Source organism: Nycticebus coucang, chromosome 14 (assembly GCF_027406575.1).
Source record: "Nycticebus coucang isolate mNycCou1 chromosome 14, mNycCou1.pri, whole genome shotgun sequence".
NCBI lineage: Eukaryota > Metazoa > Chordata > Mammalia > Primates > Lorisidae > Nycticebus > Nycticebus coucang.
The window spans coordinates 46,594,510-46,610,472 of record NC_069793.1 but is presented as its reverse complement, the minus strand read 5'-3'; the positions used below and the strand labels follow the sequence as shown (position 1 = coordinate 46,610,472).

General features: G+C 42.2%; 1 protein-coding gene across 8 annotated transcripts in view; it reads right to left on the bottom strand.

Moving 5' to 3' along the window:
- Nucleotides 1–15,963, bottom strand: part of SERGEF (secretion regulating guanine nucleotide exchange factor) — a 261,804-nt gene that overhangs the window by 33,248 nt on the left and 212,593 nt on the right. For 3 of the 8 annotated variants that reach the window (XM_053561632.1, XM_053561637.1, XM_053561633.1), the window contains 2 exons: nt 10,717–10,780; nt 10,583–10,632 (listed from right to left, as the gene is read on the bottom strand). The exons of the other annotated variants lie outside the window; for them this stretch is intronic. In XM_053561632.1, the coding sequence (XP_053417607.1) occupies nt 10,583–10,632; nt 10,717–10,780 (114 nt within the window). The remainder of the gene's footprint in view (nt 1–10,582; nt 10,633–10,716; nt 10,781–15,963) is intronic. 8 annotated transcript variants of the gene reach the window in all.

Sequence of the window (15,963 nt, the reverse complement as noted above, 5' to 3'; positions counted from 1 at the left end):
TTTCTTTTTTTTTTTTTTTGAGACAGAGTCTCACTTTGTCGCCCTCAGTAGAGTGCCATGACGTCATAGCTCACAGCAACCTCCAACTCTTGGACTCAAGCGATTCTCTTGCCTCAGCTTCCCAAGTAGCTGGACTACAGGCAGGCACCACAATACCCGGCTATTTTTAGAGATGAAGTCTTGCTCCGGCTCAGGCTGGTCTCAAACTTGTGAGCTCGGGCAATCCACCTGCTTCGGTCTCCCAGAGTGCTAGGATTACATAAGTGAGCCACCACGCCCGGCCAATTCTCAGAATCTGTGAACGTTATTTTAGATGGAGAAAGGGTGTAATTTTGAAACGAGGACCCTTTTCAATGCCTTTATTATCTTTTTAAATATCTTTACAGTTTTACAGATGTAATTCTGAGATGAGAACATTGTCCTGGATTATCTGGGGATTAAATGCCAAGGGTCCTTTTTTAAAAAATAATTTTTTAAAATTTCAGAATATTAGGGGATAGACCTGTTTTGTTTACATACTGTTTTTTGATTAGACAGTCAGTGTGCCCTGAACCCAGATGGTGTGCACTGTACCCAATTGGTGTGAATTTATCCATCTCCTCCTCCCCTCCCCCAAGCTTGATTTTCATGGAGATTTACTTCCACATGTACACTTAAGTGTTGATTAATTAGTTCCAACTTGGTATTGAGTACATGTGTTTGTTTCTGCATTCCTGGGATGTTTCACTTAGAAGAATGGTTTCCAGTTCCATCCAATTTGCCACAAAAGATATACCATCATTTTTTATAGCTGAATAATACTCCATAGTATGCACACCATATTTTATTAATTTATTCGTGTATTGGTGGGTACTTGGGTTGTTTCTGTGTCTTTGTAATTATGATTTGTGCGCTATAAATATTCAAGTACAGTGTCCTTTTTATAAAATGATCTTTTTCCTCTGGGTATATACTCACCAGTGGGAATGCCAAATCAAATGGTAGGTCTCCTCTAAGTTCTTTGAGGTACTTCCATGAACTTTTCCATACAGGTTGTACTAGTTTGCAGTTCCACCAACAGTGTATAAGAGTTACTTTTACTTCACATCCACCTCAGCATCTATTGTTTTAGAACTTTTTAATATAAGCCATTGTCATTGGAGTTAGGTGATATCTCATTGTGGTTTTGATTTGCATTTCCCTAATGATTACAGACATCGAGCATTTTTCATGACTTTGCTTGTCATTAGTATATCTTCATTTGGAACGTTTCTGTTCATATCTTTTGCCCACTTTTTAATGGGGTTGTTTAATTGTTTCTTGCTGATTTGCTTGAGTTCTTTGTAGATTCTGGTTATCAGTCCTTTATCAGATGTACAGCATGTGAATATTTTCTCCCATTCTGTGGGTTGTCTGTTTGTTCCTTTGATTGGGTCCTTGGCTGTGCCAAAGTTTTTTGAATTTGATTAGGTCCTATTTATTTATTTTTGTTGTTGCTGTGATTGCTTTCGGGGTCTTCTTCACGAATTCTTTGCCTATGCTAATATGTTATCAGAGTTTTTCTAACATTTTCTTCTAAGATTCTTATAGCTTCCTGCCTTAGGATTTAAGTCTTTTATTCATCATGAGTAAATTTTTGTGAATGGTAACCAGTGCGGATCTTGTTTCAGTCTTTGACATGTGGCTATCCAGTTTTCCCAGAACCATTTATTGAAGCGGGTTTCTTTTTCCCAGGATATGTATTTATCTGTTTTATCAAAAATCAGATGGAAACAAGTGTCCTTGTAAGAGAAAGGCAGAGGGAGATTTGACACACAGAAGAAGAACCACGGAGGCAGAAAATGGAGTGATGTGGCCACCAGTTCCGGACAGCCTCCAGAAGCCAGAAGAAGCAAAGAACAAGTCTCCCCAGAGCCTCCAGAAGGTCTTTGCAAATGTAACAAAGTAAGGACCTTGGGATGAGATCTGCCCTGAATCTAATGACAGGTATCCTTACACATGTAAGAGACAGAAGAAGACACATACACACGGAGAAGGCCATATGAAGACAGAGACAGAGATTGGATGTTTGTAGCTAAAAAGTAAGGAATTCATGGAGGCGTCAGAAGCTGGAACAGGCAAGGAAGGATTCTCTCTTAGAGCCTCCAGAGGGAACATGGCCCTAATTTCACCTTGATTTCAGACTCTGGGCCTCCAGAAGTGAGATGGTAATTATGAGAGAATAAATTTCTATTGTAAGTCAAACATACTGAGGTACTTACTATAGAAGCCCTGAGAAACTAACAGACAATGCCTATCTCCTCAATTTATCACCTGTCACTCCTCATGCTCTGCTTTATGCCATAGCCATATGAACTACCTGTTCAAAAATATAAGCTTTGGGAGAGCAGACCTTGTCTGACATGGTCACTGGAATAACTAAAGATTGGCATGGCATGGCATGAACTACATGGTAGATGCTCAATACATATTTTTAAAAGAAATGAGGTGTAGCTCCTCATAGTGCAACTCAGGCCATGCCTCCACATCTGTGCATGTGCGGCTTCCTCTGCCTAGAATGCCCTCCTACCTCGTGCCCTTGCAAACACTTTTTATCCTTCAAAACTCCACTCAGGCATAACCTGTGTGCCTTTCCTCACCACACAGATTCACCTCTCTCCCTTCTACGCTAATTCTGTTCCACATATGTTGCTCTAATACAGTATGTCTTACATTATACTCAAATATTTATGTGTCTGCCTCGTTGAACAGATCAGAAGTTCTCAAAAGATAGGAGCTGTATGTGATTTACTTCTAAATCCTCAACACCCAAGACACAGGATACAGCTAATATACACATAGTTTCCCCCTTCCTTCCACATAGTCCAGCACTGAAGGGGCAATTCTTTAAAAAAAAAGGTAAATCTTAGCCCAAAGCCTAGATAAGCCTGCAGGCTCCAAAGAGTCCTTGAGCTGTTTCTAGACCTTCCAAACTCACCCTAAAACCAGGGGTGTCCAACCTTATTTTCCTCTGCCACACATCAGAAGAAGAGTGGCCTTGAGCCACACATTAAATACACAAATTCTAATGAAAGCTGATTAGCAAGATAAGGTCCGTGCATACTTCTCATGCTATCGGACACCACTGATGAGCAAAAGACAGTCCTTACAAAATCAGCATGCAGCCTGCAAACAGAAGCCTCAGAGAGAGCACTGTGACTGCAGGAACCTGGGATGGTATTGTTTAATTAAACAGAGACTCAAGTCACCAGCATCTGGCTCAGGCTGGGCCTCTGGAACCTGAGCAGGCAACATTTCATCATTAGGAGGAAAGGAGATGACAAACTCTTTCCTGAAAGAACACAGCAGGCAGGCAGAACTACTGGATGTGGATAAATAAAACCATTATTTCCAAATACATATCCCAGGCAGCACTAAATGCATTCTCCGTATCACAGGCAATACTAAATTTAGAATTGGCAGTTTGAGTCATATGCTGATTCCTAAAAAGAAAAACTAAATACAAGGGAGAAAAATGAAGTGAAATATGAAAATAAAAATGCAATCTTAGTCCATAAGAGCAAGCTATCAAGAGAGGTGCGGGGGAAGGTTCCTGCACAGAGTTCTGGCTGTAAAGGAACTGCAGAAGGGGAGGTGCAGGCCCCTGCTCGGTACCACAGAGACAAGCAGCCTCTGCGGAAAGCTCTGCAGCATCTCCCCGGCTGGAGTTTCGGGGAGGCTGAATGGAGTCTGTGCTTGAGCAATGATGTGGGAAACTGCAAAAGCCATCCCGGGAGCCAAGGCTCACTGTGTCCAGAGCACTGTGTATCATGCACAGTGCCTCACTAAAGCTTTTTCTCAGTCTTGCAGTCAAGGGACGTCACCCCTATTTTCCAGCTGAGCAACTAAGCCCAGAGGGATTAAGTGCCTTGCCCAAGTCATACTGCCAGGGAGCAGAAAAGCAGAGATTTAATATAAAAACTTTTAATTCTGAAATAGTGTTAGATTTACAGAAGAGTTTTGAAGATAGTACTAAGTTCCCAAATATGCCTCCCCCAGTTTCCCCTGCTGTCAACATCTTACATTATTGTGGGACATCTGTCACAACGAAGGGACCAGCATTGGTATATTACTATTAACCAAATGCCACACTCTATTTAGATTTCGCTAGTTTTTCCCTTTTCCTGCTTCCCCTACATCCCCTCCTACATTAAATATAATATGGTATTAAATATAATTATATTTAATCTTCACATCTCCTTAGGTTCCTCTGGCCTATTATAGTTTCTTCAACTTTTCTTGTTTTTGATGACCGTGACAGTTCTGCCTAATAGTAGGTATACTTCAGGATGTCCCTCAGTTGAGGTTTTTCTGATGTTCTGTTCATGATTAGACTAGGATTATGGGTTGGAGAGGAAGACCACAGAGATAAAGGTGTCCTTCTCACCACATTATATGAAAGGTGAATCTTATCAACATGACTGATCTGGGATAATGTTAACCTTGGTCACCTAGTCAAGGCAGTGCCTGCTAGGTTTCTCCATGTAAAGTTATTCCTCACGCTCCTCCCTACCCCCATCCCTTTCCTTGCTCTACTATTTGAAAGCAAGGTAGGTGCTTCCAGATGAAAGAGTTTGGGCTGGACCTGGAAGGATGGATAGGATATTACAGTGTTAAAAGGACATTCCAGGTAGAGAAAACTAGAATGCAGGTGAGTGCAGTCATATTTAGGGCTGAGGACAAGGTTCTGGCAAATGGGGGAAGGGGAGGCTAGGAAGGTGGATAAATCCAAACTGGGCAGTGCCTTATAGCCAAGCAGGGAGCTTGGACTTTCTGGTGGACAACAGAACCATTTCCTCCCATTGCTTTGCTCAGAGTACTCAGGGGAACTATTCAGGCTCTCAGAAGTAGTACTATACTTATGGGTGACAAGTTGATATCCAGCTTCCTTATTCCTCAAAATGCTCGTGGTCTTTAAGACACAAACTGCTGGATACGCACTTCTTTCCTAGTTCACAGACACCAAATTCCGTCCAGGGTAGAGGTGCGCCCAGCTGAAGTCTAACTTCCTGGCTTTCACTATAGTTACCTTGAGACCCATGTAATTAGCTTCTGGCCAATGAGTTCCAAGTGGAACCATTGTGCTGGGTAGCACTTCAGGGAAAATACCTTAAAAGGGCCTCTTTTTGTCTTTTCTCCCTTCTATCAGCCTGAAGATCGCTAGTCTTTTCTCCCCTCTATCTGCCTCAAGATCGCTAGTGGCCACCTTGGACCATGAGAAAATCTTCAAGATGAAAACCTCTACTAAGGATAGTGAAAAGAGAATGAAAAATAATTGGGATCCTTGATATCCATACAACAATTATGCCAGATCTGGGCTGAATGTCATCAGACCTCTCATGTGCAAGTGTATTACAGGCAGTCCCTGGGTGACAAACAAGATAGGTTCTGTACATCTGTTCTTAATTTGAATTTGTACATAAGTTGGAACAGTGCGAATCATACATCAGTCAGATGTTTTTAACTTGGGGCTTTACTATAATAGCCTCTGTTCATCCATGTGAGTTATATGTAAATCAGATGTTTGTAACTTGGGGACTACTGGGAGTCTACTTGGACTGCCATCACAGACTGTGTGCACAATAAATTTTCTCACAGTTCTAGAGGCTAGAAGTCCAAGGTCAAGGTGCCACCAGGGTTGGTTTCTGGCAAGTCCTCTCTTCTTTGCTTGCAGATGGCTGGTTTCTCACATGGTCTTTCCTCTGTGTGCACAGAGGGAGAGCAACCCCTGGTATCTCTTCCTCTTCTTATAAAGACACCAGTCCATCTGTATGACCACACTTACCTTTTATAATCTCCTCATACACCCTATCTCCAAATATAGTCACACTAGGGGCTATGGCTTTAATCTATGAATTTTGGACACAAATCAGTCCATAAGAGTGAGTAAAAACACCTTTCTAGTTTAAGTCATGATTATTTCTGGTGTCTATTACTAGCATGTGCACACAATTCTTTAATAGTAGACCTCAAAAGTCTAAGAGACACTTTTAGCAACAATTGCACCTTGGATGAACCTCATTGGCTATGATCCTGCCACTGCCCAAAGCTAAGGTGCACCTTCTAAAGCTTGTACCTTGACGGCCTTGGGAGCTGAGAGTCCAAAGCACCATATCAAAGATGTTACCCTGTAAGTCATCTGAATTCTGATTCTTTAATCTCTTTCATTCATTCAATTGACAAATATTTATTGAGCATCTATCATATTTCAGATACTGGGCTGTATACTAGGGAGACTATAATAAATGAAAATGGTCCTTGACCTCTAGGGACTTACAGTTTTTACTGATTTACTTACTCTCTTTCCAAAGGGCATTTCTATAACATAGTACAAGAAATAGAAGTGGAAATTCAAAACCATGAAAAGGAAGAGTATCCAAATGCCAGCCCTAGGAGTGTGATCGAGCACCCAGGGTTAAACTGGCTTTGAGCTTCTTTGCAGCCATGAAAAAGAACAAAAGAGAGTGACTTGGCTCTTGTTTTCTAAAAGGAAAACGAATTCCAATCACATACAGAAGTCAAATGTAATCACTTTCTCTTCTGAACAAACTCCACTCAGTGCTTCCAGGTGCCTCGAATGTCCTACAAGCCACCATTTTCTGACCATACCCCAACCAATGCTTTAAAATTCTACACACACTTCATTGTTCTTCAATACTCATCCAAGAAACCCAGAGAGTGAGTAAAACTCACTCATGATTTTGGTTTCTAGTCTAGAGCAAAGAGCTTACTGAAGATTGTGGGTGATCACTTCAAGATGATACAGAGAATGAATATTGGAAAACCCAGGAAGCTCTAAAGCTTGGACATTAGGTGCATGATTTTAAGAAAAAGAAATATCAAGAAGATAATCAGAGAAGGGCTAGGATGGCTCACACACAGAATTCCGTTGTTGTATCACAACAGGCAGCGTTTTAAGAGAGACAGAGTATAGGTTTGAATCTTCACTCTGCTACTCTGCAACTTACTAGCTCTGTAATTTTGGGAGTGTTGGTAGTTCAGAGGTTCAGTTTCTTCATGTAAAATGAAGATGGTAGCTCTTTGTTCTGGAATTAACTATCAAAATTTGTCTCTGCCATGGTGCAAAAATAGTGAAAAAAAAAAAAGCCTACTTACATACAAAGGCTTTATCTGTGCCAAGCACTATGTTACACACTCAACATGAATTTTACCATTTAATCTTCACCATAAGGTAGACACTACTGAAGAATTCCACAACTGTTGGTTTCTTCCTAAAGCTATGTCAAATCATATCCTTTGATGTTTTTGAAAGAAAGAAATGCACAGTACTAAGAAGTCTCTTTGTCAGAACCATCCCAGGCAAAGCAGCTATATTGACAATTATTTTGTAACCATCCGCTATCTTGAAAGTTTGCTGCAGCTAATATAAACCTTTAATTCTTGGGCCCCCCAGTGGGAATTTGAAGAACTCAAAGAAAACCCTTCCATGAGACTCTTTCCAACTCCCGTTAGTGGTGAGAAGACACTGGAAAATTTGGAGCATGCTACTGAAAACAGAGTGATCAGGCTGCAAGGAGTAGAGTGTGGAGATACTGTTTAATGGGTGCAGAGTTTCAATAGGGAAAATGACAAAGTTCTGGAGATGGATATGCTGATGGATGCACAACAATGTGAATGCACTTGATGCCACTGAACTGCATACTTAAAATTGTTAAAATGGCCAATTTATGTCTTATATATTTTACCACAATAAAATGATGGTAATAATAAAGTAACCAGGACTGTGACGGATCTAAACACCATACGTGATGGAGAATATCTGAAAAAACTCAGATGTTTTGCAGACAAAAGTTTGTAAGCCCCTGGTTGCTAGGATAATGACACCCACTACTTATCAAGTACATCGTGTATGTTGGCACTTCATCTACCTTATTGTTATTAGGGCCCTGCCAGGCATTCCTTTCTTAGAGGGATCAGATGACCAGTCCAGGATCACACAAGTAGAAAGTGGTGAAAATGAAATTTGAACCCATCGGGCGGCTCCTGTGGCTCCGTGGGTAGGGCGCCGCCCCATATACCGAGGGTAGCGGGTTTAAACATGGACCTGGCCAAACTGCAATAAAAAAATAGCCGGGTGTTGTGGCGGGTGCCTGTAGTCCCAGCTACTCGAAAGGCTGAGGCAAGAGAATTGCCTAAGCCCAGGAGTTTGGAGGGTACTGTGAGCTGTGACACCATAGCACTCTACCTAGGGCAATAAAGTGAGACTCTGTCTCTAAAAAAAAAGAAAGAAAGAAAGAGATTTGAACCCAATCAGTGCTCTTCCTTCTATACCACGCTGCCTGCCTCTTGTTTCAATAATAAGTAGATGCCTGAAGATTTCTTTCAAGCCTAGATATTATTCTAAATTGGGATGTTGGGGTAGAAAGCTCTTTCTCTTGAAGGCTCCCTGTACTGGCAGGACACATAGGCAAGCTGAGCCCATTGAATAGGCATCCTGCCCTCTAGGGCAACCACTCTGATCAGAGGAAATTGGAAGAGCTTTGAGATTAGAACTAGAGCCAGCATCAGGCTGATGCTGCCAGGGGATTGCATCAGGGCTCATGGGTCACAGTGGGTTCCCATACCAGCTATCAAAGCACACAGCAAGCTCCAAATGCAGCAAGAACTACTAGAGTATTTCTCCTCATAGTGGCGTCACCCCATTTCAGATGAGAATTTTAGAAGAGGAAGAAGATGATGAAGCAGAAGAAGGATTAGAATTGGGTATAGGGGCTCTAAAGTCTGCAGCCTCTGTTCAAAACCTAGCCTATTATTTCTGTTGGCAACTTGTAGCCACTCTGAAGCTGGGGCACAATCTCATGACTGTCTTGGGCACCTTCATTAGTCCCCTGGCATCACCTTCCACTCTTCAGTGACCTCCCTCCCATCACTGAATCTCACCCTCTGGAAAAAGTCATTTGGGAAATGACCCTCGGGTCTAACTTGGTTTCACAAACATCCAGATAACAAAGGTATTAGGCCAGAGTCAAGGAAGATGGTTGTAGTCCCAGCTACTCGGGAGGCTGAGGCAAGAGAATCGCTTAAGCCCAGGAGTTGGAGGTTGCTGTGAGCTGTGTGACGCCACGGCACTCTACTGAGGGCAGTAAAGTGAAACTCTGTCTCTACAAAAAAAAAATACAGAATTTATAAATTCTTCAAGAATGACACAAGCCTTGATTTAAAAAAGACCCACGACCTGGCTTATTGTACCCTCAATGAATCCCCAACAATAAAAAAATAAACAAATAAATAAATAAAATAAAATAAAATAAAAAAGACCCACCAAAAGTATCCAATGTACTCAGCCCTACTATGAAACTAATTTATGGCTTTCATATGAAAGCTATAACCCAATTATAACCTAAGAATATGGGGAAAGGGAAGAAGGAGGGGAGGCAGGGGGGAGGATGGGTGGAGGGAGGGTGATTGGTGGGATTACACCTGCGGTGCATCTTACAAGGGTACATGTGAAATTTAGTAAACGTACAATATAAATGTCTTAACACAATAACTAAGAAAATGCCAGGAAGGCTATGTTAACCAGTGTAATGAAAATGTGTCAAACTGTTTCCAAAACCAGTGTATGGTGCCTCATGACCGCATGAATGTACACAGCTATGATTTAATATTAATAAAAATAAATAAAAAATGAAAATAAAAAAGAACCGCCATATAGCAAGAAAGACTGATTCCTGCCTGAAACAGGACTTCAAATACTCTGCACAGTGTCACCTGCTTCCACATGCTCCATCCTGGAACTGGGGGCCAATGAAGGTGGGGTTGAGATTCCTTGTACTGATGCCTGTGCTGCCTGGTCTCCTTGTTCTCAACAAGTTCCCATATCTTTGAGTAATTAAGTCAGGAACTTGGTGCAATCTTACATGCATGTGTGTTACAGGCGTGGGTATGTTGGCAGGCTCTTTCCACCAATCCAGATTCTCAATGCATTTCTCCCATTTTCCTTCAAGAATTTTCTCTTTAAGCTTGTAAACTAGGACTCATTTGTATGAACGACACCGCTGCTCTGTATCAGCAGCAGGAGCTGTTTTCAGAGCAGGGCCCTTGGAAGAAGGAGCAGAGCCGTGGCTGACCAGTCCTGTGTGTGGGTCCAGCTGCAGTCAGCCGGGCTCTACTCCACACAGCACTTGGCTGTCACTGGCTCACTTCGAGTGGAGGATCCGGCACTTATTTTAGGTCCTTATAAATAATACATTTTGTCATCTTGATTCTTCAAGGCCTTCTTTTAAGCTATTTTTTCTCTTTGGGGAAACCGCTTTTACTCTACAAGACAGAGTTGCTCATAAATCAAGAGGAGTTCCAAGTGACCAAAGACAGACTTCGTGACTTCAGAAGCAGCAGGCAGCCAGCAGGCCTGATTAGTCGAGAAGAAGTCGGTCTCATCCAAGAAGAGGATCTTAACTTTAAGATGAAAAAAATATTCACAGCATCTCTGATTCTTTGACCTTTGACCTAGAAAGTCTGAACTTTCAATACCACATTTAACCCCTGCCCCCCTGAGAGTCCCACAAGCTCATTATGCCCAGTGAGCTGCAGGGGTTCTTACCATCTGTAAAGTGGGGGTGAAGCCAACTGTCATCAGAGTTGTCCAAGTGTCTAAGGTAAAGTCAAGGCTCAGTATATGAGTTCTCCTTTGACTCTTCTTGACCCTTGGCAGCTCCCAAGAAGATACCTTTATACCTTGAAAAAGTGTTACTTTCTTCTTTCTTTTTTCCACGACCATGAATCACCGAAGACATGTTCTCTAATTAATAGGACACAAAGCAACCTGTTAGTACAATGGATAGAGTGCCCACCTTAGAATCAAACAGGCCAGGCTCAAATCCTGGTTCTGCTACTTATTATGTGATCTTGGGCAAGTTCCTTAATCTCTCTGGACTTCAGTGTCCTAATCCATAAATAAACCACACACTTTAAATTCTCTCTCAAACTTTAATATGCATGTGAACTGCCAAGGAGCACGGCTAAAATGCAGATTGTGATTCAGCAGCTCTCAGGTAGGGCCTGGGGTGTTGTATTTTTCATTAGCACCTGCTGGGGCCCCTGGTTTGTGGACCACCTTTTGAGTAGGAAGAATATGGATGTTCAGGGCATTCTGTAAGCTGTTAAGAGCTATATCACCTTAAGGTAACCATTGTTGTTTTACTCTAAAATACAAAAAAGGCTATTCTGTACAACTCAATATAGACCACGAATCATTCTTTGCAGGTAAGCATAATAGTGATTATTTATTTACTAAAATAATAGAGGCTGGGGAAAACTAGTTGTCACCAATCCTCTCCCCTTACCACTGCCCCAAATCAACAATTAACCAACAAAGCATAATACCCCTGCTATCAGTTGTCAGATGAAACAAACAAACAAAACCTCCAGTACAGCTTAAAACCATAGTACTTCAGATTGAAACTTTTGGGGGTAATAATGTAAACCCCACATCTCTCTTCAAAAAAGCATTGTTTTAATCCCCAGTGCTCAGGACTAAAATTAAGCATTGACTTAGAGGATAAAAGTGGATTTTGGTAGGTTAAAGAAGAAAAATGCCATCAGACCAACCTCTGTGTTTCTGAAATTGGTCTGATGGAGGGGGAGAGGAAATTGAGCACAGAATTCAACAGAACAGAAGAAGAAAGCTAGTGACAAGACTGTGACAGGGGCTTTCCTTCTTAGAACAATCCTACGCTCCAGGGCCGCCCTGTTGATAACCCCCATTCTTCACAGCCCCAGATAGAGCTGATTCCTGCTCTTGTTGCCACAGAACTAATATCCACTCTATGCACCCTGGAGCCAGTGCTTACCACACTGTATTGAACACTACATTGATCTCAACCCCTTAAGGTCAGGGACCATATCTTATTTATCTCTATATCCTCAGCCTGGCCCAGTGCCCTGGCACATACCAGGCACTCAGTGAAGGATGCTGATGGAATACGTATGGTGGAAGATATTGAAGAAAAGTTAATAGCTTTTCTTCAGCACTTATTCTTTCCTGGAGGTATTCGTTCCTATATTCTTGGTTTCTTGGTCCGTTTGGTGCAGCTATAACAGAATACCACAGACTGGATAATTTTAATTTTTATTATTATGAAGATTTTTTTTACTATTTATTAACTTATTTTAGGGACAGGGTCTCACTCTGTCCCCTAGGCTACAGTGCAGTGGTATGATCATAGCTCACTCTGGTCTTGAACTCCTGGGCTTAAACAATCCCTCTGCCTCAGTCTCCCAAGTATGTAGGGCCATAAGCATGTACTATCATGCCTGGCTATTATTTTAAACATTTTTTTTTTTTGTAGAGACAAGAGTCTCACTCTGTCATCTAGGCTGGTCATAAATTCCTGACCTCAAGTAATTCTCCTGCTTCACCTTCCCAAAGTGCTGGGATTGCAGGCATGAGGCACCACTCCTGGCCCTGGGTAATTTTTGATGAATGTATAAGTTTACAGTTCTAGAGGCTGGGATGTCCAGTATCAAGGTGCTGGCATCTGGTGAGGGCCTTCTTGATGCACCATAACAAGGTGGATGTGAGAGAGTGAAGGAAGGTATACAACCAGTCCCTAAGTAACAGCATCAGTTCATTCACAGGGCAGAGCTGAGCACCTCTTAAAGGTCCCGCCTCCTATACTGTTACAATGGCAACTAAATTTTAATATGAGTTTTGGAGGGGACAAACATTCAAACCATAGCACTTATAAACATATTTTCCAGTGTGAATACTCAGACCATTTACTAGTTTTTTGTATATTTCAGTTTGAGAAATGCTTCAAACTTTCTTGATCCCAGGACTCTGTAAAATTAATATGCAATCATCATCATCATAATGTACATATATAAACTTTTAGCATCTTCCCAAAGTGGTTTTCTATTTGCACAGTAAATTGAATGTATAATTTGCCCATTTTCAAGCATGGAAACTGAGATTTAAAAAGAATTAAATGATCTAAGGCAGAATCTCAAACTTTAGGTAAATAAGAATCACTAGGGTACTTGTCAAAAACACAGATTCCTGGCTCCCACCTCTAGAGATTCTGATTCAAAAAATATAAGATGGAGCCCAGGAATCCGCATGTTAATGTTACCTAAGTGATTTGGAGGCAGATGGTCTATAGACCTGGGCAACACCCCTAGGCAATTAAAGCCTAGCCCAGTATCTGTCCTCATGCCGGTGCCCAGCCTATTCTGGAGTTTATCCTGGGTGGTCTCAGGGCTTTGGTTCCAGACCCACCCAGAGTCACAGGATGAGAGGCAAGTCCCACACACAGCACCTTCAGGGCCTGATGAGAAACCCAAAACCAAGGACACTTGGACAGTGAGGTCAGTTCTAAGGGCCCATACATAAAACCAGGAAGCCAGATGGCGTCTGGTAAATAGATCACATTTCTGAGGACTTAAGCCCTGAAGGCCAGGTTCTGGAAAAGGCCCAAGACCTATAGGCAGGAGGAACGAAAGCAACAAATTACCAAGAGGCTTATTCTGGGAAATAATGAGGGTGTTCAATATGTTTATTTTGAATTGTACCCCTTCTTTCTCACTCTGAGGTAGCTTAGAGAGAGAAGCTGATGGCACATTTCAGTGAAGAGCAGTAACTGAAGACAGTACAGTACAAGTAGACTCCCCCTCCTGTCTGCCTTCCACATCCAAGCCCTGCTTACTGGATGGACCTGTGTCTCTCCTGCCAGCCTCTTTCTTATCAGTCCACTGCCAATTCCCTAATTAAACATCTGCATTACCTTTCATCTGAACTATAAAAGCCTCCCAAGGCTCTCCCTGATTCTCTGCCTCTCCTTGTCCCTCAATCTACCTCCCCTAGAAAGCCTCATTAATCTTCCCAGAGCACAGATCTCATCAAAGTGCAAAAAGACCAGTCTATTCAAAGCCGCAAGATCTGGTCCAGCTCCAGCACCATCCTTTACTATTTGCCTGAACCTGGGTTAGTAACTTCCCCTCCCTCCACACCCCCCACAACCTTTTTTTTTTTTTTTTTTGAGACTGAGTCTTGCTCTGTTGCTTAGGCTGGAACACAATGGTACTGTTACAGCTCCCTGTAACCTCAAACTCCTGGGCTCAAGCAATCCTCCTGCCTCAGTCTCCCTGGAGGCTAGGACTACAGGCACATACCACCACACCTGGCTATTTTTTTTTTTTTGTAGAAATGGGGCAGGAGGGTTTCACTATTTGTCCAGGTAGCTACTGAACTCCTAGCCTCAAGAAGTCCTCTTACCTCACCCTCTCAAAGTCCTGGGATTGTAGGCATGAGTCACTGTGCCCTCCTGGGATCCAGTCTTTATGTGTGAGATGGAGTGCTAGACTGGGTTGTATTCAAAGTCCTTCCAACCCCAGGATTTTAGAGTGTACTTCAGCTTATTGCCTATACAATTCTATAAATGCCTTAACCTGGAACATCTAAGGAGGGGGTTCTCTGTGATGATCTGGCCCCAATTTTTTAAAAATATTACTCTCCTTAGTCAAACTGAAGTATTCCCAGTCCCCTAAACATGCCTGGAGTTTTCGGTTTCTTCAATGATTCTGTCATTATTTTATTTTAGAAAACCTGCCACACCTATTCCAATGTGTATGATCCCTCTATTTTCTGAAGTCCCAATCACATGGATCTCCTTTAGATTTTCCCTTTGTGCCTCCAGCCTAACAACAGCCTCCTCCTTCTCTGGCCCCTTGAGTTCAGGGACCTCTCCCATCTGGAATGTCAGCCCCCACACCTGGTTCACACATCTTCTGTCAGCACCCCGACAGCAGAGCATGTGTGTTTCTGACCCACTTCCCACAGGACCCTGCACAAAGAAGGGCTTGACAATTATTGGATAAATGTCAGAAAGTGGATGATTCCTTCGTGGTTAGGTCCTGAATTTAAGTGGCAGGCGAGGCAGAGAAGGGCACGTTTCAGATTTATAGTTTCCAGTCTCACAAAAGAAGGAATATAAATTCCCATCACAGTGAACAACTTTTTCTTGAAATCAACCCCAAGGATACGTGCCATAAAAAGGTGCTACCAAGCTTGGCAATACAACGTGCACATTGCTCACACAGGCCTGAGATGATCTTTGCTGCCAATAACAGCTTGGACTAGGGTGCTCAACTTGGTGGCTGCTGTGTGGCTGGCTGGAAGCTCCAGGCAGCTACAGAGCACAGCCACAGAACATCCCCACAACCACAAAGGCTCAGTCTGAATTTTGAGCCCTACGGTTATAGTATGAGGTGATTTCCTCCCTACATGATATACTTGGAAGGGATTTCCTCCTCTGACCATTTCTAGCCCTGAATCTGTACTGTCTCAGCTTATTCTCTGTCCACCTGGGTCACAGTCAAGTGTGTAAATGTTTTGTCTCCCTGACTAGACTGTCGGTTTCTGCCTGGAAGGATGTGTATCTTGTTCAGCTTCCTATCTCCCGCATGCCTAGCATACACCCCTGCGCACAGCAGATGTCAATAAATGTTCCCTGGATGAGTGCTCAAATTTAGATCAAATTGACTCAAATCCCAGTTAAAATCCCCAGCCAGGAAGAAAAGTTTTAATTCATTTTTATCCCTACAAAAAAGGACAATCTTGCTATTTAATATAGCCTAATACATTTTCTTCACAACTCTAAGACAGACGCAAGTTCTGTTTTTAGAAGGCATATCAGAGACGTTGTAATGTAGTGCTTGGTTTTGATATTTTATTCTGATTAAACTTGAGGCATTTCAGAAATATGAGTGATGACTTAGCTTGCTCTGAACTATTCTATTCATCATTCTAGAATCCTAGGATAGCAGAATGAATGTGGTGGGCCTTAGAGACCAACCAGGTTATTGTATCAATATACAACTGAGAGAACTGAAATTCAAGAGCTGGGATTAGAACCCTTGCTGGAGGGTTGACTGGTTGGATAGATAGTTGATTAATTTCTTTTTTTCCCTAACCCCAGTTAGATG